The 27,514-nt window shown below is 43.1% G+C and overlaps 1 protein-coding gene across 10 annotated transcripts in view; it reads right to left on the bottom strand.

Moving 5' to 3' along the window:
• NOX4 (NADPH oxidase 4) overlaps positions 1-27,514 on the bottom strand; it is a 135,751-nt gene that overhangs the window by 49,902 nt on the left and 58,335 nt on the right. For 8 of the 10 annotated variants that reach the window (XR_010069866.1, XR_010069865.1, XM_063325157.1 and 5 more), the window contains one exon: positions 14,423-14,504. Coding sequence is in view for 7 of the 10 variants with exons in the window: in XM_063325157.1 (XP_063181227.1) it covers positions 14,423-14,504 (82 nt within the window). In the remaining 3 variants the exon portion in view is untranslated. Of the gene's footprint in view, positions 1-2,498; positions 2,792-7,911; positions 8,038-14,422; positions 14,505-27,514 lie in introns of those variants that run through there. The other 2 variants (XR_010069867.1, XM_063325187.1) reach the window with 2 other exon arrangements.

Genomic DNA, 27,514 nt, shown 5'->3' with positions numbered 1-27,514 from the left:
TTGACCAGGCCCCTGAAGTTGCTCTGTGTATACACAAACTACACTGCGTGTGACTGGTCTGGTCGTTCCGGAACAGGTTGCCCAGAAAAGGCGTGGAGGCCTCAACCCTGGAGGTGTTCAAGGCCAGCCTGGACGGGGCTTTGAGGAACCTGGTGAAATGGGAGGTGTCCCAGCCCACGGCAGGGGGATTGGAACTAGATGGTCTTTAAGATCCCTTCCAACCCAAACTATTCTATGAGTCTATGAAATCTTGAGTCATGAGACTTCTTGCGTAAAATCAGTGTCCTGCAGCCCCACACTCGTCAAGCCGATCCCCGTCATGTTCGTTGGCATTGTGAAATGCAGATGACAGGACTGTGCCCTCAAATGCCATTTCTCATCGGTCAGCGAGGAAGAGAAGCCCTGCCTTTTAATCCCATCTCCCTCACACTGATCCGCTGTCATTTCCAGAATGCCATTTACATTCTCAGCTACGCTAGCCCTTTTGGTGAAACCAGGTAGCAACACTTTCTCAGACCCCTCCACACTACCGGGAATGCTTAATTTAACAGGTTTAATACTCTGACGCACACAGACAAATGGCTGTTATAAAGTGCTAAGTATGGTCCTAACATTTCCCCCCCAGCGCCATGTCACTGTTCCTTCTTTAATAATGATAATTTCTCTTGTTGAACTGTCTGACATTTCTGCTATTCCAACTCATCTTCCTTTTCTTCCACCCACCTCCTGAAATTTGCCAGATCATTCAGAAATTTCAATCCATCTGCTCTGAAATATACTACCCTCCCTAGCCCAGTATCATCCGAGGATTTAATTAACTTGGTGTTTACATCTCCCTCCTTGTCATTCATTACTTGATATATTGAAAAGAACAAGTCCCAAGATGAATTGCTGCATATTTGATACCTCACCCCTTTTCAAACTGTCTGCGTAAGAACTATTTGCTGCTTGCCACCTGTCAGCACCGACTGTTTCATTTTTTCTTTTTAATACGCTGTGCTGTATTCTTATTTAGACAATACTTTGCTAAATTATGTGTGGGGAAAAAACAACTGATTCCAGGACAAATCAAATGTCAAAAAAGCCACTGAATTCCACGATACCAGGATTTAGTTCTGCAGGACTGAAAAGTATATTGACAAGCAGATACCCGCTATAGAAGTGTGTGTGTGTGTATATATATATATATATATATGTACACATACACACATACATATACACCGAGTCTCCTTTTCACTACTTGCCCCGCTGTGGTACCTATATTTGTAAGTAAACACACCAGGACACAAGCAGTACCTGATGGATGAAATCCCAGTTCTCTACGTTTTGTGTATCTACCAAATCTCAACTTCTGAAGAGCTCGCTCTGTATCCCTCAGCTGCGACCAGCGGTTTAGGTGTTCCACATACCGTTTACTTGCTTTCTTCTTTAGGGTTCCCTTAACACCTGTAACTTAAACACATTGTAAATTGGACTGACAGGTGAATGCTTTCTGGTTGTTCCTTTCCGAGATTCTGAAAACTGCAGTCATGTTTTCCCTAGTGGTTGCATTCATCAACCATTTGCTAAAGCACCACCTGCTACATCTACTGTGGAAGTGGTCCCTAATCAAAAGGTACTTTCCTCCTTGGAGCAGGGACTTTATAAAAGAGCAGAAAGAGGGAGGATGAATATGGCAGCTCAGGTGCTGTGGTAGGACCCATCCCGCGTTCCGCCACACCTGCCTTAGGAGAACTTGGGCCAGTCAGTTTGACACCGTGTGAGAGCTTCTACCTGTTACACAGGAATATATATTTCTCAAACAGAGAAGAGCATTGCAACAATGACTTCATCAAAGGGCTGTGAGGCCCATAGATACATCTATAATGGTGGTCATAAATCCCATCAATATATGGATCACAGTCCTTAATGAGCAAATAAAAGGAAAGGAAGGGTAACATCACACAAAGGAGTGTTTCTAGAGATTCATTGCTTTACGGTTTCATCTGTCTAACCGACGGCTTTTATCTGCAGAACCAACATACGCAGTTTGAAAAAGGGTGAGCGATAGCTTCACATCTCATTGGAGAAGCCTTGCCAAGACAAACAAGTGAAAGAAAGCGTAAAGACGACTGTGGATAAAGGCACCAGCCCTGTTATTTCCTTGTTAATTCTATTCCATCAGTGTGGTTAACCTTACATGACAGTGTTCAAATACTTAAGTGCACAGGGGTTTTTTACCACCAGTGACCCAATGATAATAAAACCATACATGATTCAGAAGCACTTTTGATATATTATTTCTGTGAGTAAGTTTCATGGTGCAACGTCCCTTGAACTTTCACCCTCCAAGGGACTGTCAAGTGTAGAGAAACACAGACCCCAAGACTCAGCAAAATCAAGACACCCCCTTTTTTTTTTTAATAGATGCTAAATATTTCACTCATGAGTCTTCTCCTTGGACATCATAAGAAGGGCGGAACAGGGGAACGAGCCAAATTTAATTGGTTCTTAATTGCCAAAACATTTCCACACGGTGCAGATGCTATTCACTGGTGCCAGAATCTGAGTGCAGGGCGATGTAAGTAACAAAGAAGTTAATCCAGTGAGGGGGGGTGATCTGACCATGAATAGCTGGCATAGCCAATGCAGAGATAAACAGATTTCTTAAACTCCAGCGATGCTCTTTAGAGTTGCTTGCAGTCAACCTGCCCTATTTTGCTATCAAATGACTTGAGAGAGCCAGCTCACATTTTGATAACCGCCGTTTGCACCAATCCCCTACAGCGGATTCCTTAATTGTAGCGCAAATCTGCACCAAGAAAAAGAAAAGTTAACCATCAACCGCTACAGAGCTAGTTACGGCCTTCCAACAACGTGAAGGCAAAACACACATAGACAGACACACAAAAACGCATTCAAACAGCAAAGCGCTGCTGCAGATGGGGCACTGAAAGCTGGAGAAGTTCCCCATCGGAGAAGTGCTGCTTGTGCCCACTGTGAAAGAGGGAAGCGGGGGCCGAGCCCCAGGGGACAGCCCTTCTGCTGCACTCACAGCTTGGAATTAGATGCTCAAGCGCGTGCTAATGGCACCATGGGTGAAAGAAGCCTTGGAGATGCCAAACTCACAGCCTGTTTTCTCCTGGGGACACAGCGATCCGCAAATACATTAGGAAGACATTCCTAAACCCTCCTCCCAAACACAAGACAGCAGGAGCTGAAGTCGTCTCTCAATACCAGCATCACGTGCCTGTCGCAGAAGAGCAGAGCCCAGAGGGTCTCAGTACAGTCAGAGCCCTGCGCAGCTCATTTTACTTTGCTCTGCTGATCCCATAAGGTAAACCTGTTCTTTTGAATTAAGGTATTTTTCTCTACATAATGTGTGGCTGTGCACAAACCAAAAAGCTACATCTGTCTTTTCTTCCTCCCTGCTCGCCTTCCCTCCCTCTCTCCCTCCCTGTGTCCTCACACAATATTCGGCATCACTGCTCCCTTCCACGCCATTCAGAAACCAAACCTACATTAGACCTATTTTCTTGAGTTCACCAGCAAGTTTGACATATGTGAGCTGAAGCAAAATTTCATGTCCTCTCCCTGAAACAAAACAGGGCTGACAGGAAGGCTGGCGTGTAATGACTGTCCTTCACACACAGCTTGCTCTTCCTGGAGGGAAAGCAGCAAAGCGTTTCACTTGGGCATAACTGAAATACGTAACCAACGACTTCTACACTCTGCAGGTCGGCTGTGATCCTTCAGGACGGCAGCCCCTACCCTTCCCACTCAGAAACACCAGCACTGTATCGCCCTAACTAATGGATTTTGGTACGTTCTAGACTTTCCTGCAGCTTATACTCAATAATTACGGGAAGCCTGAGGTTGGATCACAACTCTGCCAGATTTTGTCTTATACCAGCTTTAACAAAGTGCCAGTTTCCCAGACTTGAGCAAAGTGAGTGGGATCCCTCCAACACGCTTCAAACTCTCACTGATGGAGCCACGAGCTGAAATCCTAGAACTGCTTCCCTTGAAAACTGCCGTGCCAGAAGATACTCTTGGTATATTATTAAGATCACAGAGTTTCATCTTCACAGTGCCCAGAACGTCAGGTTTCTGACTCCTTCACAAGGTAATATTACATCCCACGTGATTTGCCTCATCCGAGTTCAAAACACATCTGGGGATGAAGCACAAGAAAATGTGTGGCCCAGTTCTGCCACCACTTCTTTGGCTTTGCTCTGGTAATAAAGATACCACGTGATGGAGAAATTGTCACTGAACACCACCATTGCACTATCTTCCCTGTAACAAGCATGGCACAAAAACCAAATTACAAATAGCTTTCAAAGCCTTTTGAGAGGGGCTGCAAATACCTTTATTTCAGAGAAAACACTGGAAATAAATGCCTGCATTGCAAATACTGTTTAGGAAGCTCCAGCTATTCATGAAAAAAAGACAATTTAATCTATTTTAAAACCTTCAGAATTGGTTTAGCAGATGGAGATCAATATAATAAAGAAATTCAATCTTTTATGGTGATTTGTTTAGAAGAGAAATTAATTATACCTTAAACATTCCTACATATAGAAATCAACAACAGCAATGTACCTAAAAAACTATTTTATGCCTTAAAGACATGGTATACGGTGAAGGGAAATACAAAGCTATAATATCCTGAGGCAACGCCACGACACACCATGCAGAGGGAAGCAAGGCCCCAGTCCTCAGAAGTGCCGAGGCATTTGCCTTTCATTAGGCACTTTTGAGTACTTTTTGAAAGCAGAGAGCATACAGAGAACTCTCACGCTGACCACTGCACAGGCTGCACCATCCGTCGCCTTTTCCACACTGGCCACACGGATTTTGGGTGGGAGGACTGATCCTGCTCCCATGTGGTTTTTTGGAGCGTGCAGCAGTTTTGCCTTCCTCCCAGAGGAATGAGGAAAATGCCTTGCAGAGTTTGGTTCTAAATGAGTTTCAACCATACGCAAACTTAATTTAAGCCTCATATCGCACAGATACCTTGACAGCAATGGATAATTAACTCATAAAGCACAGTGTTACATGAAAGCTATTAGGCTCTAAAGCAAATTATTCTAGTATCTTTTCTTTCTGGTTGGTTCCTACAACACAGCTTCTGTCATTGCTTTGGGGGGAGAAAAAATGTCAGTACATTCACGATACCAAGGAAAAGCATTGCTAGTCTCCTCACTCAACAAATTTTAATGCCTCACTTTCGGTGCAGATGCTTAGACTGGTAATTTTCTAAGAAATCTGTAACCCACAAAATTCTTCTATTAAAAAACAATAACCAGGAGCTCTGAATATCGCCCAATTTATCTTCACCATCGAGCAACTCAGTACATATCCTCTATTCAAGCAGCTTTTGTGTTAGGACTTATCTACTTTAGTCTCGAATTCTGCTCATGAACTGCCTCAGCGAGCTGATTAGGCAACACTCCGAAAAGACTTGGCAGCTCATATCGTGGGCCTTTGCTGTTCTGCAGCTGCTAACAATGTTTTCCAGCTGCTAGCTGTCTGGCTGTTCAAAAGCACTGGTGATTCTTACAAACCACTTGACGTGGCCGGAGAAGAACTTTCCTTGGGGCTAGGCTTGGGCCACTGGGTACAATCCACCAGCAGCCAACTCCTGTCCCCACAACTGATGATAACTAACAGCTGGAATAATGTATTATAGACTGAGACGGATCTTCTACCGCTGCCAGTTTTTAAGACTCGATAGTTACTTCTGAGTTGCATTCTAGCCTAGATGCTGAGACATCTTCCTCCATGAAACATGGTCTTCATGTACGTGTTTACTTGGGGGTGCTCAGTTCAGGGTGGTCCAGTTGGCATCCCACAGCACGCATCTCCTATCCGTTTCTCAGAAGAGACAGGGGACATCTGTTAGATCAACGTGGGCCTCTTTCTGCCTCTGATTATCACCAAGAGCTGAAAGCCCAACTTGCTGCAGCAAACGAAACGTGAAGTGTCTCCTTCACATACACTAAAGAGCCTGGCACTCAGAATTGAACGACTCCTCCAGTGCCACACACCAAAAGATTGCTAACACTGAAGTCCAGGCTCACACCCTGACGAGAGCAAGCCACCCTTGCCCATTTTATGCAAAACTAGAACATCAGAACTGTCTCCTTCGGCTTGAAGGTCGTGCTCCCCTCCCACAGAGCAGACACACTTGCTCTGCTACCCCAGGGGCAGCAGCAGCGTATGCTGTTTTCTGAGGGGTTAAATGGCATGAAGAGGGACTGGTGGTACAGCTCAGACGTTTATCTGACAGTTTTCCTCCTTCTTCAAACCTTTTTTGGGAAAGGGCCAGAATAGCAATGAGTGTTGCTAGATTTCTGCCCTCCTCAGAGACCAGTAAATACAGTTTTTGCCTATGTCTTACATGAAATATAAAGGAAGACGTGGTAGGCAACTCCTTTTTCTCTCCCGGTTTCTTTCAGATGTTTAGGGGCATAATATCGTCAATTTTCCCCTTTATTATAGCTGGAATCTTTATCTTTTTCACCAAGATTCAATAAGAAAAGACCAATAAAAGATGCTGCCTCCTTTAACAGGTTCTGTGAAAGGCAGCAGCCTCCGGGGTCCCCCACGGAAAGCACGGGCCCAGAGATTAAATTGCTAATGTGCAGGCAGGCGTGTAGGAGTGCAGGGACGATGCTCTTCCCTTCCATCCAGAGTCGAGGAGGAAGTCGCTACTGTCAACAGCCACATCTCTTTAGCACTCTTTCTTTTTCAAAAGCCTGGTGCTCGGATTTCTGTAACTATGGTAATTGTGAAACTATTTTTTAAACTAAAATAAGCCATTATTTTTAAAACTATGTTAAAACTGGGTATAAGGCCAGAAGGGGTCATTGTAACTCTCTCTTGTATAATGAATCAAAGAACTTCACTCATAATTTCTGCATCAAACTACTATAACTTCTGTTTGAGCTGTTTAAAAAACCATCCTTCAAGACATCTGGTGGCAGGTAATTCCCCGCAGTCTCACACTGCTGCTCAGCAGTAGGCAGGTATACACCAGTTAAATCAACAGGCTTTATCGAGAACCATGCTCACGCTCCCAAACAGCAGAATGAAAAGCAGCTGCAATGTTTTGTCTTATACCATTCACTTTGAACAAAGCGATGATTTCATCTCCCAAATATTTTGAAAGGTTTAGGCATCTTTTAGTTTCAGTCAGCCCTCTCCCCTTCTCAACTGGGAGTATGGCAATGTTTTGCATAAAACAGTTGATGACTGCTGATAAGCCACAACTATGCTGTGATAACCAGAGCTAAGTTACACTTGGACTCTAGAGCGCTTGGTACTTAAAAGAGAACGTATGTGCACACGGAGCTTCGATTTTGCGTGTATGTTGCTGCACAAATACATGTTTTTCTCCAAAATCTCTCTAAATGTGAAAGAGTTGCACTTGTTGCTTCAAAGTTTCTGAGATTTCAGGTCTGTGCCCCACTGAAGTTGGCAGCACAGCTCCCCTCGGCTCTAAGGGGACCGGCTCACTCAGTGCTGTTGGTGCTTGAACTTGAGGCCTTTGGAAACAGAACAAAAGTGTCTTTATTTTGCACTAGAAGTTACTGGGGCATTGTCAGATGCGCTAAACAAATATAGCCTCTGTCTCAAGGAATTCATAACACACACTTGAGTTTAATGTACAGTCTTAATATTTCAAGATACTGACTTGGACTTGTTCGATATTACGTGACGTGTCCACATGAGTCTTTGGAGGACCTGAGCCCAACCATGTAGCACACAGTATGAATTACTGTCCTCTTTCTTCCCATTTTCATTACGTTTTCAACAAAATCTAAATCTAAGACTTGCATTTTTAGTGACGATTACTCGTATAACATGATCATTGTTTTTACAAACAGCTACCAGCCTTTACTCCATTGCCACTGTTGTTCTTACCATTTGGTAAAAATTCCAAATGACAGGAAAATGCCTTTTATTTATAGTGGAAGTCTTAGTGTCATGGATTTCAGCTCTGCACTGGTCTCCAAATTCTACAGGATAACCTGATATCACTGCAAGTCACTTTAAAAAAAAAAAAAAAAGAAAAAAAAAGAATGAAAAATAAGAGACAAAATCCCAAACCACTAAAAACCCTGTAAATATTCTTCTCTATAAACAGCTTGAGTTTCTTTTAAATGTTATTACAAATTCCTTAAGCAGGCATCTCTTTTTTTATCAGGTAATCAAAATTCTCTGAGATCCAGGTTTTCTGGGGGCTCAGTGCTGCTGGTGCGACAGTTAGCTTCTAGCCTGCATTTTGAAATAAATCTTGGAGCATTTCAAACCCAGCAATTTTCATGCTTAATGTACAATGCTACACAAAGCATTTAAAGTGCTTGTGTGGGCACTTTTGAAAGGCTCCTTCATTTGGCACTTTCCCATCTGATTTCAGCAATATGGGCCGGCCACGTGTTTTTGCAGTGGAAAACAGGATAGATGCTACTTTAGATGAGAGCGCCAACTGCACACAACTGAAAGGACCACGGAAGACCTGATTTCTAATTTCTATTTCTGGCCTTGTCCCCAGGAGAGTTGTTCCTGGGTGACACTGGTAACTCGCATCAGAGTCCCGTGCCCCAGTTTCTTCTCCGTAACAGGAGAACACCTTTGTAAAGCACTTCACGGAAAGCCTTTTACAGAAAATCACTCCACCTCTTTTTAAAACTAAGAATTTCCTTGCCTTTACCACAAAGACTGAGTGACAAAGGCATAGGTCGCGATTTTTCCCCCTGTTGAACACCAGGGCAGATGTTGCTTTTGTTTCTAACGTAAACTGAATTGGGTTTCTCGGCCGCAGTCCTGCTAGCTGCTCTCCTGCGTGCTGGGATTCAGGGGCATTTCAGCAGCTGCACTGTCTGAGCATCGTCACTGCAGAAGCTCCAGCTCACTGCTTTCTCCACTCAGACACCAATCATTTTCCACTAAAAAGAAAAACGCTCTCGAGACAGCTACAAATAAGATACAAGTTTTATTCCTGGGGTATTATTTATGAAATATTATCAGTTTCTTGGCGCAGATCTCAAGCTGTAGTGAATTGGCATGGATCCATTACAGATCCATTATCATTACAATGATAGCAATTGGGAACCAGATGGCACCATGGTTTAGGGCACTAACTTTCTGCCGCCTATTTGTCTAGACTGCTCCATGATGAGAATTGAATAACACCATTTGGCTTTGTTTGAGCTGAAACTTTCAGCAGCTTTTCAAAGATGACCTTCAAAAATACGTATTTGAAGATACGTATATCCATAAAAATCAAAATCCTGTATTTTCTGGTTCTTTGTGACATGAAAATGACCAGTACTTCTGTGCATAAACAAGTCGTCTACCTTAATTTATTAAGAATATGTGCCAAAGAACGGTTTGTAAGTTTATGACTGATGGAAAATGAATGTGTTCTGCATACACTGTTATTTCACCTGTTAGGTTCTAAGTTCAGTTTTTTCCCCTGAAGTTCAACACTTTGTCACTCCATTTAAATAACAAGCTAACTCAGTTTACATTGCCTCCCTATTCGACTACGAAGAAGTGCTGTTATTTCTCTATATGGACGTTATGCAAACAGTTACCAAAATGCTTTCTTAAGTGCTGCCTACGTTTAAAAACCAAAAAAAAAAAAAAAAAAGAAAAAGAAAATGAAAAAGAAAACTTTGGAAAGGTTTTAAAAGGAAAAAAAAAAATAGAGAGAGAGACCTTTTAAGCAAGCCTTACCCTGGAAGAAATTTTTATTTATTTAATTTGTAGAAGAGAAGGGTAAGTTTTTAAATCACCTCCAACCTCTTGTCTGGAGGTGTCATTTCCGATGGTACAGGACTTTTGTGTTTAGCAGAAAATGGTACAGTGAGATGGCAGAGACTGGAAACTGAAGTTAAAGAAATTAATGTTATACATACATAAAAGTAATTAACAACTGAAACAAGCTGATGTAAAGGCTTGTGAATTTTCCAGTTTTTAACATCTCAATTTAAAGACTGGATGTCTTTCTAAATTCATGCTCCAGTTGAACCAGAAGCTTGCTGCAGGGATTATTGGGTAATGCTCTATGGCTTATGTTAAGAAGGGACTCAAATTAGCTGGAACATAACAGTTCCTTCTGTTCTTAAAATCTGTGAATCATCCAAGAACTTCTCCACCAAACCCGCAGAAGATAAGAATGAAGACTGCAAATATTTCTGAAGAGGAAAAAAAAGAAGCAAATAATCCCTCCAAAAAACCCACATACGTATTTGAGGATTTCAGCAATATCTTGAAAATATAAAGTACAGCTGAACTCTCAAGACACTTGTACACAGAGAAATCTGCTAAAAAGGTCTAACGCCAGTAGTATTTCTGGTGCATCCCTCTCAAGGGTTGTTTTGTGCACTCAGCTTCTCTCCTGCCTTTTTCACCCACCAACCTAATTTCTCACTCTCGCACTTCTTTTATCGTTTCCCTTATCGTTGCGTTCTTTTGTTTTTTTTTTCTTTTGACATTATCAGGCCCAGTTGCAAGAGACACTTCTCTCTGGTGTTGCAAGGCAACTGCACGTCCTTCCCTTGCACACACAACACGGGCGGTCAGGAGTGGAATGGAGTCAGTAGGAAAAGACCTAAAGACCCTGGCGGGATGGAGCGCCCTAGGCCCCGCTGCTAGCACCAACCACCCTGCCATGTGCTGGACCCTACAGCCCAATTAATGAGCAAAGTGTCTTCTTCAGGAGCAATCCTCCTTAGTTTGTGTCAGCACTTCAGCAGTTCTTGCATTTTATGAGTGAATCTGTGTGATAACAGTAGGAACGTCATCAGCGAAGTGGGCAACCAAGGAAAGCTTGATACCAACATGAGAAAAGCTCCCGGAGAAATGTGCTAAGAGTGAAACTCAGAAAAGTTTTTATGAGATATAGGAGCCCTCATGCTCACTGTCAAAGTAACGAGTCGGGATAATTGCATTGTTGCATTGCAACAGGCCTAGTTTGTTGACAGGCCATACTGCCTTGGCGTAACTCACCTTGGTGACTTCCTCACTCTTGTGGAGTGAGGGAGAGAAGGAGCAAGCTGCGAGTATGTCTGTGATTTGGTTCACATGCAGGGGCTCTTTTCAGGAGCTGCTATGTACCCCAACCCATCTGGCTGCCCACAGCTGCAGGTTTATTCTTAGTTCTAGGAATGTGAATCCTCACAAACATGGCGATGGCTTCATGTCAGCTAGGAGACGGATTTTCTCCTCAAACCATTTCTCTCTGTGGATGGGGGGTTTCCTGATGAGGTGGATGAGGGGTGTCTAGTGACATCTGATCTCTGAACCACACATTTCATCCTCCGACAATCACTTGGGGTATCAAAAAGACTTGCCAGGATTAGACTGGTGCCACTAGTTCACTAACTTGCGACCACGCGGAGTGTTGTATGTTTCCTTAAGTTCCACTATAGGTATTTATGGGAGAACATACTTCCATATTCCTTCCCCAATAACTACAATTTTTCCAAGACACAGTTACGTTGTCATGTGAGTGAAGCGTAAGATAAAGCCAAGCTCTTTCTGCTCTACAACCTTGTAAAGAAAAGTGCGAGAACGCACGCTGCGTGTTGGGCCGACTGGATGGATGCTGTAGTGATGTGCTGGCACAGCACTGCCTCTCCGCCCGCAGGCCGTGATTGGAACCGGTGCTCATGATGCCACGCTACTTGTGGACGCACAGTGATAACAAGGAAGCGCTGCCATGTGCCGTGTGGCTTTACAAGACTGAATCTTTGTAAGCTCAGACCTCTCTATAATCTCCTCCACGTGTCAGAGTAGGTATTTGCTCCTTGACTAAGCCAAGACCAGCAGAATCAACTCAGGCAAACACAAGGACCATAAAAAGATCCTGCATTTCTCCCTTCCATCAACCAGGAGTGCAAAGCATGTTTCTCTGACACATTTACCCCAGCAAATCCAGAAAAATGTGCATGTGTATTCTAGAAAATTTCTTCCAGCCCTTCCAGTGCACAGACATCTTCTCTGAGCTCAAACAAGTGCCCAAAATTATCCTGCTGTTCCCTGGGAAAGAGTTCAGGTCTTAATATAATAAACGTACAAGAACATAATTCAGGCCAGAACATCAAGGTTTCTATTTCTTTCAAAAACTGATGGATTATAGTTTGCTCATTTAGCCTTTAATATTTATTACTATGACTCTGAATATCCTGAGAAATGCTGAACATCTTCCTATCCAATCTATTTCTTTTGGACATATGCCTCTTAAATATGTGCAAACCTTTGTCCTTTCTACCTGCTAAGCCCTGCTTAGTCGAGCTATTCAGCTAAGTCATTACTAGAATTTATCTTCTATTTTTAACCATCCATATTTTTAAGATTTCCTTAAGCATTACAAGCTCCAGCTTGTGCCCCATGACGACGTCTCACTAAAATGACCTGACTGCTCAGATCCTTATGTAGTACCACCAGCCATGGCTCAGCTGAAGTCAATGAAGGGACACTGATTTATGCAATCTGTCTGTTCATTATCTTCACTTCTGTTAACTGACCTTTCAATGAAAATGAGCACAGGGAAGGGAAAAAACTGACATGGGAATACGATAAAAGATATTATGAAGATGAACAGGTTTTCTACCTTGCTGAACACAAGTATTTCACTTGAAAGACAACCCCTAGGGAAATTAGGGCATGTCAATAGTCTTAAACTAGTTTCTAAATGAACTATAATAAATTACAAATTTCTGAAACAAGCAAGCAAATATGCACCAATTAATGATGCTATAAACAGCAATCTACTGCTTTTAAGAACATATGCAAACTTCTCTTTCAGTTCCATGCCAAAGTTTGGCTGATTTTGTATGTTAGAGGAATCAGTCAATCTTGCCAAGTAATGTGGCTGAGAACATGTATCATTTTGTGATGCAAAGCCACTATAACTTCAAACAGCAATAGAGCTCCACACTACAAGCTATTTGTCGTATGATCTTCAAAAACCTGAAGCATCCACTGAACAGCAGACAACAGGCACTCGTTCACCCATGAATCTGACAATGTGCAATATTGCTAGTGGACTGTACTTGCCAAGAATGCTAACAATAAATTGAATGTAAGGAAATGGAAAGTCAGACACCTTAAGAATGATTTGTGTAGAGGTAAGTCTGTTCTTTGAGGAAGGACAATACACTAGTTTCTCAGACCAGTCTGACAGTGTCCATACCATAAGTGAAAACATCTCAGCCAAGCAAAGTAGTCTACTGCCATGGAAAAATAACTGTTTCAGTGCCCCAAAGGCTGAGGAGAAAAGTAATAATTCATGGAAGTCCCAGTGAAAAAAGCAGACCAGTCCATCCACATACGGTGTCTCCCACAGTTTCATATATTGTAACTCCACAGTATTCCAGTACAGTGACAACGGATAACGCAAACAATCAATTCCAGGGGATAAAATCCTGTCTCCCTTGAAGTCTGCAAAGTTTCACTGTTTTCAGAATCAGGATTTCACCCCTGAGTGCTTCTATTTTCAAGTGTTCGCAGTAAGGAAGTGACTGGTTTTCAGCACCCAGCCCCTCTATTTGTTGCCTACTCTTAAGATAATTCATATTATAAGATTTTAAGAGCTGTATTTCACACTTTGCTCCACTGGCTTCTTACGTATTTCAGGAACCTGCTAACAATAATAACTAAAGTATATAACTTTGCTTATTTCTGTCATCATCGACGGATTGGCTCCACACATTCTTTCTTCCTTCTCCTGCCCCTGTCTTTCCTGCGCTGGCCTTCCTTCATCGCTCACTCTGGCCACGGTTAATGCAAGGACTGTTTCTTCTTCTCCTCTCCCCTTCTCTGCCTCTTTCCAAGACTCGGCTGAAAGTGACTGTTTCTTGTGACTAATACAATAACAAGGAGCACTCATTTTTTCATTCAGGTATGTCACTTAGGAGAAGAAGAGGTTTTGTCCAGGATACTCAATACATTCAAGACCTCCTAAACACACAACACTAATCTTTTGGTTTGTCCGTACATGTATCTCTAAAAAGGGCCGAAAAAAATGTTTTCTAGTGCTTGCAGGCTTCCAGAGGGGAGCCTGTTAAAATCCAAGGCAATCTGTCACCGCAAATGATGGAATCCCACAAGACAAGAGCGGGGATTAGCTTGACAAAACATCTGCCTATGTCAACGCAGTGTCAAGTGAAACGGAGCTCCACCAGACACCGATCCAGGCAACTCCACCACCACATCCCCCCTGCCAGCTGGGCACGCTCGTGCAGCACATCTGCTTCTCCCTGACACCGCTGAAGGACTGCCGAGCTCAGCGCGGGTGGGTCTCCCCGACAGCTCTGCCTTAGGACTTCACACCGAAAGCATGTGCAGGGCTATAAACGCTCCGCTCTCCCTCGCTGCAAATAGATAAAGATTTTATTTCTCCCAAGAAGACAATCTTACTTACTTGGGATAGCGCCTCTGCTGAAAGATGGGCAGAATCTCTGTATCTTGGTTTGAATGGAGAAGCAGTAAATCCCGAAATCTTTCTGTCAGGACAGAGAAAAAAAAAAAAGAAAAGAAAAAAAAAACAAACCCAGACTGTGACTCTGCGTTATAAGTTCAGGCCACAAGTAAGCAAGCAGTAATATCAGTGAATTCTCTTCTCCAGCAATATTAACCAGAGGACAAAGCTAAGTGTACAGGGAATAAAATCTATATATTCATACAAAACTGCGCTGAGCCCAGAAATTTCTGTTTCCTGTAAGGCCTTTTAATAATATTTTAAAATGTCAATTTTTTCATCCAATATTGAATTCTAGTAGTGCTTACAAGTTTCTGAGGTTTGCATACAGGTTTTCTGAGTATCATACACAGATGATAAATAAATAGCCCCTGCCTTGAAGAGCTGAGTCTAGACAGAAAGGAGGAGCAATTAAGAATTCACCAGCCACTCAAGGATCACAGCAGCCTAAACAAACATAGATTAATTAATTAATCTAAATTAAATTGCAATACAAGCCCTTGGGTAACTGATTCACTGGTATTTTCAGGGATGGTTGGAAGACTTGATTGCTTTTTGTTCACTATTATATACTTAAACTGCATTATAGGACCATCTGCAGTAGGTGAAGTTTTTGTAACATAGCTTCACCAACCACCAAGTGACGGGGTGGTCGTGGTTGGGGTAGCTGCCTTTCTCTGATGCCTTTCTCCAGAGGTGGACAGGCATAAGCAGGATCTGTAGGAGCTTCTATCGGTATCAATTTCTCAGTTCCTGGAAGATGGGAATCTCCTCAAAATTCACTTGATACCCAGATTGAGGGACCGAAGGACGTTTCCGACCCAGGTCAAATCCCCTCAGCACACCCTGTAGCTCTCCATAGCATGGGACACGCTCTCTTTCCTTCTTTGCTTCCACCACCTGCAACTTTTATTTAACCAGTCCTCCAGTGGCACACTGGTGATTCCCTTCCCAGCTTCTCACCTCCTACTCTTCCTGCAATACCTTATAACCGTGGCTTGAAGTCTTCAGCTACAGGTTTTATCCTTCATTTGCTAAACCACAGTTTGTGGCCTGTGTTGTGTGTAGCAGCTGTACTATGGGTTTCTCTAAAATAGGTATCTTTTCCATGTAAGTTTTTCATTCTGGAAACTGAACCTGAGGATAAGCATAGTCCTTCCTCCCCTTATATCCCTCTGCATCTCAAAATACGCTCTAACACATGGGCATATCCTCTAATGCATGTGGGCATGCCCTGTCATCCTTAAAGATGATACGATATGATCTTCAAAAGCCACTGGACAAGAACTGAAAGGCTTCAGGGAGCTTTCACTGGTGCAAAATATCCAACTGCATATGTGTCAGAGCAAGCACATTAACTCCCACCCCTACCTCAGGAACTTCCCAATGCAACTCAAGCTAATGGTACCCTTTAATAAAAAGACTTTGTATGAACAACAACAGCCTTTGTATGTGCCTGCTGGAGGAATGAGAGGAAGTTTTCAATGGCAAACACTGAACAATAGCACTTCCTTCCATGACTTGAGGGTTTTGACCTCCAGAACATTGTGCAAGTCACCGTGAGTAAGGATTTGTCTTTGGGGTGGCCCAATTTATTTATTTGTTAGGGTCTATGACCAGGTACAACTGCAATGCAAAGCATTCTTCAGTTTTTCAGAAGAGCATTCTTCATGCTCTTCTTCAGGTCAATACCACACACCACCATACTACATGTGAGTGAGGCTGGTTTGGCAGACCTTGCAAAGGGCCTGCGATTCTCTGGGAGAAGCAAAACACATCCCAGGGAGGCTGCAGATATGTCCTGCTCCATTGTTCTGCCTGAGATGGACAGCACACAGGCAGCCAGCCATGCTCCATCTCTAACCCCTGCTCTGTGACTCTTTTTCTTGTGCTGCTGCCCTTTCCCATTGATCCAGGCCACCTGGCTGCACTCCAGGACTCAACCCGACAAGCCGTGATCTTGAAAATGTTTTGAATAGTAATGTGACAGGGCTGGCCCGGACTGGAGTGAAAGCAGCCAAGTTATGGCATCTGAAATTGGCCTAAACAGCTTCCCTACTGGATCTTGTTTTAGTTAAAGTCAACTTTTATTTTTTTCACCACACTATGGCAAATTTCCCAGGCAGACGTATTTTCTTTTCACCATATGACTTTACTCATTTTTCCATGGCAGCACTTACACTATGGGGTAGCGTTCCACCTCATCTCCCACACATCCTACAACTTCCTCCAGCACACGTAGCCTCCACGTCCTCTAAAGCCTCTCAAGCCTCCCAGGAGAAACGGCACACTGAACAGAAGCCTTTAGCATTGATCCGTCCCATAGGACCATTATGTACGTCCTTCACCCTTCAGGTCTATGATATTCCCATATTACACATACGTGTGCACTGTACAAAAGTCACATTGGTGGAAATGACACTATTGCCTTTAAGGACTATCCAGCAAGGTGATGAGGGAGGTGATGAGAGCTTTGGCAGCTGCTGACAGAACATAAAGCACTTTTGGTGCTCCTAGAAAAGTACGTGTCAGAAGCTTAAAGCTTGACAGGAGAAAGCTTTTCAATTTGCAAGAAAAAATCACAACGATACTTTCCAAAGGCAGGGGGACTTTTCAAAAAAATAAGAGTTTCCTTCAAATCCATGCTACAACAACAGATGAAAGACTTGAAGAACTGATGAAACTAATCAGAGTATTTTACATTATTTTGATCTGCAATCACTAGCTGACCAATGGAACCAAACCAAGTCAGACAATTTTAATACTCAGATCATTTTAGAGAGACATCTCCAAAAATGAATCTTTTCCATCACTTCATACAGTTTAGTATCTAAAATGTGATGCTTTTTTTCTAGGTATTGGTCTGGTTTATTAACCAAACATGCAAAACATTTACTAAACCAAGTTTTAAAATGATTGCTTCTGAGAAATCCGCAATTATCTTCTCTCTCATTCTATGCATGCAATTTGCATTATTTTGTCTGTACTAGCTCATTTCCTAATGATTTTTTACATTGTTCGGAGATCAATTATGCCATTGATTGTTTTGTCACTCTGCTGAGTGTGACACTGCAGATACCGTCTCGCTGACTCTCCCGTAAGCCTAACCACAGGACAAAGTCCTCACAGGCATCAAGAATGGCTGCACAGTCACGTCTTATGCTCAAACTTCTCTCTTCAACATGCCCAGTGTCTCCATTTCTTCCTGGTTTCCATTTTGAGCATACAGTTCCTTCCAAATCGTTGATCAGTGAGAAGTCCTCGGTTAAATGTAGGCACTCTCACTGGGATCGTGTATGTTGAGATAAATGTGAAGTGTTGCTACCCGTGATGAGTAGGGGCTGGGTGTAATAACACAATCTTTGCCCTGTTCTAAGTCAGGAAGGTTGTAGACTACAAAGGAGAAGAGAAAGTTTGTCATGGATAGCTTTAGAAATTTAATCTGTCCTCTTACATAAACCTCTCTTCCTTGTCTCTTACCAAATTCTTCTCTCTTTTTCATCCTTTGTTCTTCCTTCCCCCTCCCAGCTCAACACATTCACAAGTCAACCACTGGAATCTCAGTATAAACGCCCACGAACAGCTTTATAATACCTGTTCTGCCAAACCAGTTACCCATTTCAGGGACAGAAGGATGCATTTCGAGGGAAATTTTCCCTTTGAACTATTTAGATGCATGTCATTTTTGGTTCTCAAGCAAGAATGAGGTTGTGCTCACTACGGTGAGTAATGCCAGAAAAACGTGAGCAAGAATGGGTGCGTGCTTGGAAGCCCATTTAAATCGGTTACACAGTCAAGTTTCCTTTTTTCCAGAATACACTATTAGAGAGGTGGAAAGAGAGGCAAAGGGAAATTTTATGATAAAATTTTATTTTCTGGGGCTCTCAAAACAAAGAAAAATAATTTGTGTAGAAGGTTTATTATTATTATTATTATTATTATTATTATTATTATTATTATTATTCACATTCTGTAGACAGAATACTATGGCACAGAGAGCAGCGGCCTTGTATTTTGAAGCTATCACACCCCTGAAGCTCTTACGGCTTTAGCACTTCAAAGGTGATGACAAAGGTCACACACTGCAGTTGTGTCAGGTTTGACTTTAAAGGTCAGGTCTTGTGGTTCTTCTTTCCTTGCTCCTCCTTGTTACAAAATACTTCACAGAAAATAACAGCAAAGTGACTCTGCTGAATTCCAAGGGTCTTGAAAAATCAAATTCCTGCTCTTTCAGAGTTTGATGGGTCTGTATCTATGAGGTCTGTATCTCAAACTGAAGTTTGAGATATTGCTCTTTTGTTTATCCCAGTCACCTTTTACCCAGCAGCTTCAGATCACTCTGAACCTCTAATAAAACCAGGTTGAATTGCACGCGATGAACTCAATTAAGAACACTGTTATGACTGATGGCAATTGCTTTTTTGGGATAAGGATTTTTTTATACCAGCTTTATGGACTTTTTAAATCGAAGTTCATAAGAATAAACACAGATGAGATTAGAAAGCAACCAGTGAACGGGAGAACAGAAAAGCCTCATTAGTTCCAACTACAGAACAGTGTGGCCCAGAAGCCTAGCTGCCTACCAGAAGGTCTATCCATAGTGCCACACTCATACCTTTGGACGTTTTACACTCATGTTTCTCTAACTACCTGTAGCACTTTTGCATTTATTGAGACAGAAATCTCTCACTTTCATCTTTCACTACACGGACACTTGCAAGTCCTGTAATTTCAAACTAAAAAAAATCTGCCTAGCTTTATGCAAAATGCAGACTGGCCTGGAGCACCTTCCATGCCATGAATATCTCCTCAACAACTTGCAATAATTTAAATAAAAAACAAAAAAAATCAAGTCAGCTTTCTTAAAATAGTCAACATCATTTAAAAGGATTTCAGACCCACTAATCTGCCTTGTTTTCAAGCTCTGTATACATGAAATGCTGTCACAAGTACTTCCTCAGTGCCTTGTAAAAAGGCATTTAGGAAGACGCCTTTGCCACCCTAAGGGCTATAAAACTACGATGAGCAACAAGATGGCATAAAACTGAAATGTTCAATATTTCAGTTTGACCTATGTCATCGCAACGGCCAAAGTTTCTGAAGTTAAGGAAGTGTCACTTCTCTCCTCTTGAAGAGTCTGCGCTACAAATATCCTCCATCGGATTAAAAGGGGAGGAAAGAAAACAATGATGAGGTAATGTTGATGAGCTAAAGGTTCCAAAATGATTACACCATGAGCCTTGGAATTCCCCTAAAACATACATATTTTGCTGATACAAAAAGACAGGCTTTTTGACCAGCTTGAACTTCCATGATTTTCAGTCCATTAAGCCTCACGGAGTTTAATTCTCCTGTTTTTTCACCACCATTGGTGATCCCTCCTGATCAGTCATGTAAAAGACTAATTAAAGCCCACTATTTACAGAGCTACTAAAAAAACCCTGAAAGCTAGTAAAAGCCATAAAGTTGAAAATGATATAAAAACCCTTGCTGTTTATATTTATCTAAGGGAAATAGAGAAGCTTTTACAGAACGGCAACCGGTCTCCTTGTTTTCTAAGCTAGGTGAATAAGCAGTGAGCATCCTTCTGTTTCTTTTGCAGAATTTTAGTTTGTTTAAGCAGAGGGAAAAAATAAGGAAATCAACTAATCATTACACAGGTCAGCAGTGAACCTGAACCTGGCATCAGCCCATCCCTTCCCTGCTGGAACTCTAGGTGCTTTCCTATGCCTTTAAAATGTCACACCTACTATGTCAAAATGAGTTTGGACAGATTTATTTCTAACCAGACCTCCCTCATTTACCCTAGAACCACAGATATTGCATGATTTATGTGTGTATACCCATACATCTGCCAATGAAGAGGCGGCATAAAAGGCAGTTCTTGTCCAAAGGACCTTAAAAGGTTGAAAGGTGAGTGATGGAAAGCAAAATGCTTTGTTTCAAAACAGGGAAGAGAGACACCGAGAACCGCATTGAGACTGCATTTGGTATGTCTAACTTGGCAAGACAGTGGCGAGTGACCCAGCCTGCCTATGAGCTGTGCTGCCAGCCTCGGGCTCCCCAGACAGCCGGTGAAGAGGAGCGGACACAACACCAAAGTTGAGCAGCCTCAATGCTCAATACGGAGTTAGAGACCCTTCTGCAGGTTATAGAGCAACGCCCCGGCAGAGCTGGGGATTAGCTAGATCCCTGGAGTTCAAAACCAATGTCTTAATCAAGAAACTTTTCTTTCTCAGAGGTTCTCACTATACGTGAAGGCTATTTCTGTCATGACAGTAGAGTTCATTCCACAGCTCGGCACTTACAAAGTGCTACAGTAAAACTGGGTTTAGAAACAGTCCTAAAAGGTAACTTTAATTTTTTAAAAAAACCCTGTATAAATACATACTCTGAAGCAAATGTTATTTATGCAGAATTTTGTAGCACTGAGTTCTACAATTCCAGCACTGCCAAGCTCCAGAGGGTATGCCTCCAAAAACCTGGGCAAAGGCACAATTTGTCAGGCTGCACTGATTCGCACCAAGGGCCCCCTCAGCTCTTGCTTCACAGGCAGGCACCTATGGAAGAACCGGCACGGGGCAAATCCATCCTGCCGGCACTTTCCAAGCCTCCAACTGTTTCTACCTGAAGAGATCTGATCCTGCGGTGGTTTGTCTATTAAGAAATACCTGACTTCTCTTTAAAGTACTTGCCGAGTCCCCCATGAAAACCCCCTAATCTATCCCACAGCCTCCGACAAGGAGTTTCTACTACATGAAGATCCATCATCTCACGTTTGCTCTGAAATAGTGTCTTACCGACCGTATTTGATGACCAAAGTTCTGACACTGGCAGAAACCATGAACAGTCAGACCCTACTCACTTTATCTTCCAGTGTTTTGCATGATTTGCAGATCACTGCTATATTCCTCTAGATTATCTCTTTTCCAGGCTAAAGAGTCCCTGTATACTCAGTTGTCCCATGTTTGGAAGTCTTTCCGAGCTTTTGATCATGTTTGTCCTTTGCTCTTGAACCCTGTCCAGTATCCCGGCTGAGCGATGAGGACCAGACCTGCACAGGGGACTCACGCAGGACTCAAGTCCTGGGAGCACCACAGAAATGCCCAGCTGCACAGTGACCTCCTCTGCTTCAGCATCTACTCTTCTCCTAATAATTTTCCCTCTTTATTGCTGCTGAGCACTGAGCTGAAATGGAAATAATTATCATGACTCCGAAGTGTTATTCTTGGGCTGTCACTGTCACATCATCTCCAGCCACATGCATTAGTTTGTCACCAAATATATCAAACATCAGTACGTACCCACATGCATACATGCACTGGTATTTATAGCTAGGTCTATAAATAGGTTTGTAAGTGTAACATATTTTATGCAGTTGAACAAGCTATAAGAACTTTTCATAAAACTTATTTAAATGGCAGCCACAAAATAATGGAGTTAATCCCATCCAAGGCTAAAATTCTGTATCATAACAAAAACACCACCAGTCGTTGGGAACTCATTCATTGGCTTTTGTCTATTCGCATTTGGCCTCGGTTTAGACCATAAGCATGGGATCATTTCACACTCTTACTAATACAGGCACAGCTTCATTATTACACTCAAATATGCAAATAAATTACTGTACAATAACTTTGCAGAACCACAGAATAGAATCATAGAATCACAGAATCTTCACGCTTGGAAAGGACCTTTGAGATCATCGAGTCCAACCATACACACACACACAAAAACCCCAAACAAACAAAGAAAAAAAAAATCCAACCACCCCACAACCTACAGTCTCTGCCACTAGAGCGTGCCCTGAAGTGCCACATCTAGATGTTTCTTAAACACCTCTGGGGATGGTGACTCAGCCCCCTCCCTGGGCAGGCTGTCCCAGTGCCTGACCACTCTTGCAGTCAAGTAATTCTTCCGAATATCTAATCTAAACCTCCCCTGCCGCAGCTTCAGACCATTTCCTCTGGTCCTGTCATTATTCCCCTGGGAGAAGAGGCCAACACCCACCTCTCTACACCCTCCTTTCAGGGAGTTGTAGAGGGCAACGAGGTCTCCCCTCAGCCTCCTCTTCTCCAAGCTAAACATGCCCAGCTCCCTCAGCCTCTCCTCAGATGCCCTGGTCTCCAGACCCCTCACCAGCCTGGTAGCTCTCCTCTGGACACGCTCCAGCACCTCAATGTCCCTCTTGTACAGAGGGGCCCAGAACTGAACACAGCACTCGAGGTGAGGTCTCACCAGTGCCGAGTACAGAGGCACCATCACTTCCCTGCTCCTGATGGCCAGGGAAGTGGAAGGGTGGAAGGTCTCTCTGGAGATCATCTAGTCCAATCACCCTGCTCTGAGCAGGGCCAGGAAGACCAGGTTGCTCATGGCCATGTTCAGTTGGGTTTTGAATATCTCCAAGGATGGAGACTCCACATCCTCCCTGAGCAACCTGTTCCTGTGCCTGAACACCCTTCCAGTGGGAAGGGTTTTTCTTGAACTTAAAATGAATTTTCTGTATTTCAATTTGCACTGATTGCCTCCTCTTCTGTCACTGGGAAGAACCTGGCTCCCTCTGCTTTACTCCCTCCCAGGCAAAAGCAAGAGATTTTGGACAAAAGGCATTGGAGGGAACAATCACATGCCTTGAGACCTGGATTCCAGATCTAATGAACCTTTCCCTATGCAACACAGGGTGTGATTTAAGGCTGACAAAATTATATTTTACCTTCAGCCACTGTTTTTGGGGGTGGGTGAAGCACAAAATGCTTTGTATACCCAAAACACACAACACGCCAGTCTTGTACAAAGTACTCCTACGCCATTACAAGAGAACAGGCGTGAAGCGCTACCAGATTTTGGCCTAGCAAAGCATGCCCCTATAAAAATATCACCAGCAAGTACATTCTAGTTCTTTGTGCCAATTCCTTTCTTAGAAGTCATGGAATCATAGAATCATAGAATGTGTTGGGTTGAGGGACCTCTAAAGGCCATCTAGTCCAACCCCCCTGTAGTGAGCAGGGACATCTTCAACTAGATCAGGTTGCTCAGAGCCTCGTCCAGCCTGGCCTTGAGTGTCGTAAGGGATGGGGCCTCCACCACCTCTCTGGGCAACCTGGGCCAGTGTCTCACCACCCTCAGTGTAAAGAACTTCTTCCTAATGTCTCATCTAAACCTGCCCTGCTCTAGTTTAAACCATTGCCCCTCATCCTATCGCTACATGCCCTTGCAAACAGCCCCTCCCCAGCTTTCCTGTAGGCCCCCTTCAGGTACTGGTAGGCCATTATAAGGTCTCCCCGGAGCCTTCTCTTCTCCAGGATGAACATCCCCAGCTCTCTCAGCCTGTCCTCATAGCATAGGCGCTCCAGCCCTCTGATCATCTTCGTGGCCCTCCACTGGACCCCTTCCAACAGGTCCGTGTCCTTCTTGTGCTGAGGACTCCAGAGCTGGACGCAGTACTCCAGGTGGGGTCTCACCAGAGCGGAGCAGAGGGGCAGAATCACCTCCCTCGACCTGCTGGCCACGCTTCTTCCGATGCAGCCCAGGATGCGTTGGCTTTCTGGGCTGCAAGCACACATTGTTGGCTCATGTCCAGCTTTTCATCCACCAGGACCCCCAAGTCCTTTTCCACCAGGCTGCTCTCTATCACATCATCCCCCAGCCTGTATTGATAACGAGGATTGTCCCGACTAAAATTGTTCCGAAGTCACCCTAAATAACTGATATAATCAACATGTCTGCTTATGGAAAAAAAAGAAAAAAACAAACCAAACAAAACTATATCAATATTTTGTGCCGTTTCCATTGATTGCCACCTTTGAATATAAAACTGCAAACCCACATCGGTTTGAGGAGAGGGACACAGAAGGTGAGGAGGCAACTGTCCCCCCCCAGAGCTGATAAACACAAAGTCAAGACACTGCCCTGCCACAGGTTTCGTACGTGCTGGGCAGGGGAGATGCTGGCTTCTCTTAGTTGGGGCAGGGATGGGAGGGGAAGGAAACATGCTAAAGAAAGAAGAGTTTGCAAAAGAGAACCGGAGTTTCCGTGTTAATACACCCTCACTCCCTGTCTTGCAATACAAGGTACCAGGGAGATTGCCCGGCCCTCTTCCCTCCAACTGCAGCTGTGAATGGTGTTGCTAATCAACGAGGCTTAATTGACATCAGTGAGGTCATTAAGCGTAACTTTTACCTCCTCACAGCTACGTTGTGTGAATACCTACATTGAAGATGCTAAGTTGTTGCCAGGGTCTGTGCCGAGGGCCAGACAGAAAGCTGGAATATGCGGAATCCTTAAGACAGTGCTCGGACAAAACAGCACTGATATACATCCCGGGGGGTGAAACGCCTGTCCAGCCAACCTCTTAGCTGAAATCAAATGCTAGAAATAACAGTAATAAGGCTCCAAATAAGAAACAAAAGAAGAAATAGGGTATTAAGGGACTCCATTTATATATAAAAATCATTTCTCCTGTGTTTTCAGCTGGCTGTGTCTTTCACAGAACACATACAAGTTCTTCTCTGAAAGCACTCCTAGCACTAGTTGCGCTGAAGCATAACACAGGATAAAGTGATCAGAGCTCAGCTGGATCCTATCTTCTATGTAAATTTTGCTAGTCAACTGGGGATGATCCACTGGGAAGAACTGCATATTTTTTCCAACGATCTAATCACATCTGAGGCTCCATTTCTTAAAACATCTCTCAAAGGGCAATATCAAAACCTTAGCAGGAAATCATCTGAATGACTGGCAAATGAAATGAGCCATTAGATATTGTTTTTCTCTTTTTTTTTTGGATAGGTGATAAAACATAATGCACACAAGTGTATCAGGAAATGTATCAAAAGTTTGGTTTAATTTCACCCTGCTGTGAGCAATTCTATTATTTCTTCTTACATCTGAATTAGACAAGTAATTCTTGAGAACTTCAGCCAGCCCACTCCCTGACTGTAAACTACTATATATAACCTAGTCTGGGTAGTTTTCATTTACTCTTAATTAATAATTTCTTAAAAATACTTGTATTTGCTGACTTAGCACTAGCTCATGTGTAGATTCTCCTTCAAATATGTTGCGTGATTTTCTATGGATTGTCGTCTCCATCTTTTAACTACCATGATGTTACGAATGTAACGAAATATTAAATAGACATCTTTTTACACGACAGAAAGTCTGTTACTACTCAACAAAAGTCAACAAAAAAAAGTCTTCCCAGCCTTGAACGGGAGAGAAAAGCTTGAAAATGTTACTATGTAATACTACACTAATAACTATTTTCTAGAACAAAGAAAACCAGTGTTTTAACATGATTTAGATCACACAGTTCCTCACGCCATTGTAAGGAAAAGGTTTGGCAGGTACTTTTTTGAAAAAGTCATTTTGCCAATTCTTAACGTGGCAGATCTATGCGCAGAGGGCTGCGTACGGCCGAGGACACGGCGAGCAATGCACACAGAAACAGGAGCACGGGTATCGACAGGGATGGAACGAAGAGGAACCGGCTCAATATAACCATGGAACAAGAAAACAGCTTCGCGTGCTTATCTTGGTGGGAAGTGAACAAGGCGACTGGGTTAGTGATCTGAAGTATGTGTTTACTTGCCCAGCAGGTGCATGGAAAGTTTTAGAGCTCGCGTATAAAAGCCGAGGCCTGAGAAGCAATAAATGATTTCGTGCTCATCACAGCCAGAGTCCGTGCCCTCATACACCACACTTAAAACTATAAGCTGTCATTAGATATCTATCTTTTGATTCTTTTAGTTACCAGTCACGACCTGCCATACAGCAATGCATGGGTGGATGTACCATCACAAATTCAGCAATACCAAACAGTGCAGAAATGCTAAAAACCTCTTCAGGCAGAAATGGCACATCCTGGTACATATTTGTTGAGAAGCAGGAGAGACCTTTAAAGAAATGTTATTTCTAAACCGATTTTTGGATTAATGAAATGCTGCTTTATTTGGACACTGAAGAAATTTCATTTGCCATGCTTGTTAATAATGGGGCATGATTAGCATAATCCCCTCGACCCATTAAAAAAACACCAACATCAAATAACAGAAATTATAAAAATATCTTCCTTTACTTATAAATTTTGCCTTTTTCAAGCCAGTCACGGCTAAGCTCCAGAGACACTCGGCTAACGGAGCATAAGTGACATCCTTGAGGGAGAGCCCTGTGCCGTCAGGCTGGCACCAGACACTGGGCAAAGCACGGCAAAGCATCGCAGCTTCGGCTTTGAAAATGTGCGTGGGCGTCTCTGTCATGTTCCTTGAGGAAATGGCACTTACGGTGTGCTTAATGAGTAAGAGAGTATGTTAAATTTATGGGAAGAGATAGGTAGTCCTTAAAACCGCTTATCGGAACGAAGAGCACAAACTGCCCGCTGCTTTCTTTTCATGTCACGTAACAGAAGCAGGCTTCTCCGGCTGCCGGTGCGCTAGTTATCATCGTCAGTACAGCGAAACCATCGCAGCAGCCATTTCAGCAAAACTCAAAATAGCCAGTAATCTCTGAAGCTCCCCCTCTCCCCAAAATCCCCCTTCAACACTGAAAAATGTGTCAACAGGCCTCGGTAAACGCCACCTTCCACTGAGCCCCCCCTTGTCCAACACACATGAAAACACAAATGCGCCTGTTTGGATTCACAGACCTCCCAGGCTCTCTCCCCAGCAGAGAGGCATTCTCTTACTCACGATCACGGTATTTACTACAGCAGAACTTAAAATTGTCTGGTTTCAGGTAAGTCACAAATCCAAGCAGTCATCCACTGTTTGTCAGCTCCCACGCACAGCACAGCGTCCCTTCAAATTACCAAAACTACAGTGATGCCTTGCATAAAGTATTGTCCCAGTTTTACTCTCTAGAGATGGTCAAACATTTTAAATCAAAATGGCTTTTTAGATAGGATATCGATATTTTAAGAGAAAAAAACCCAACACATTAAAATGTGAAAAAACCCACCCGAGTGCTGAAAGTGGAGGGATGTGCGCGGGCACGTGTATGTAAATAAAATGCAGCGCTTCATGCCAGTCACAGTGGAGT

This window comes from Chroicocephalus ridibundus, chromosome 1 (genome assembly GCF_963924245.1).
Source record: "Chroicocephalus ridibundus chromosome 1, bChrRid1.1, whole genome shotgun sequence".
Lineage (NCBI taxonomy): Eukaryota > Metazoa > Chordata > Aves > Charadriiformes > Laridae > Chroicocephalus > Chroicocephalus ridibundus.
The sequence above is the reverse complement of the archived record's forward strand: the minus strand, read 5'-3'. Positions and strand labels throughout refer to the sequence as shown.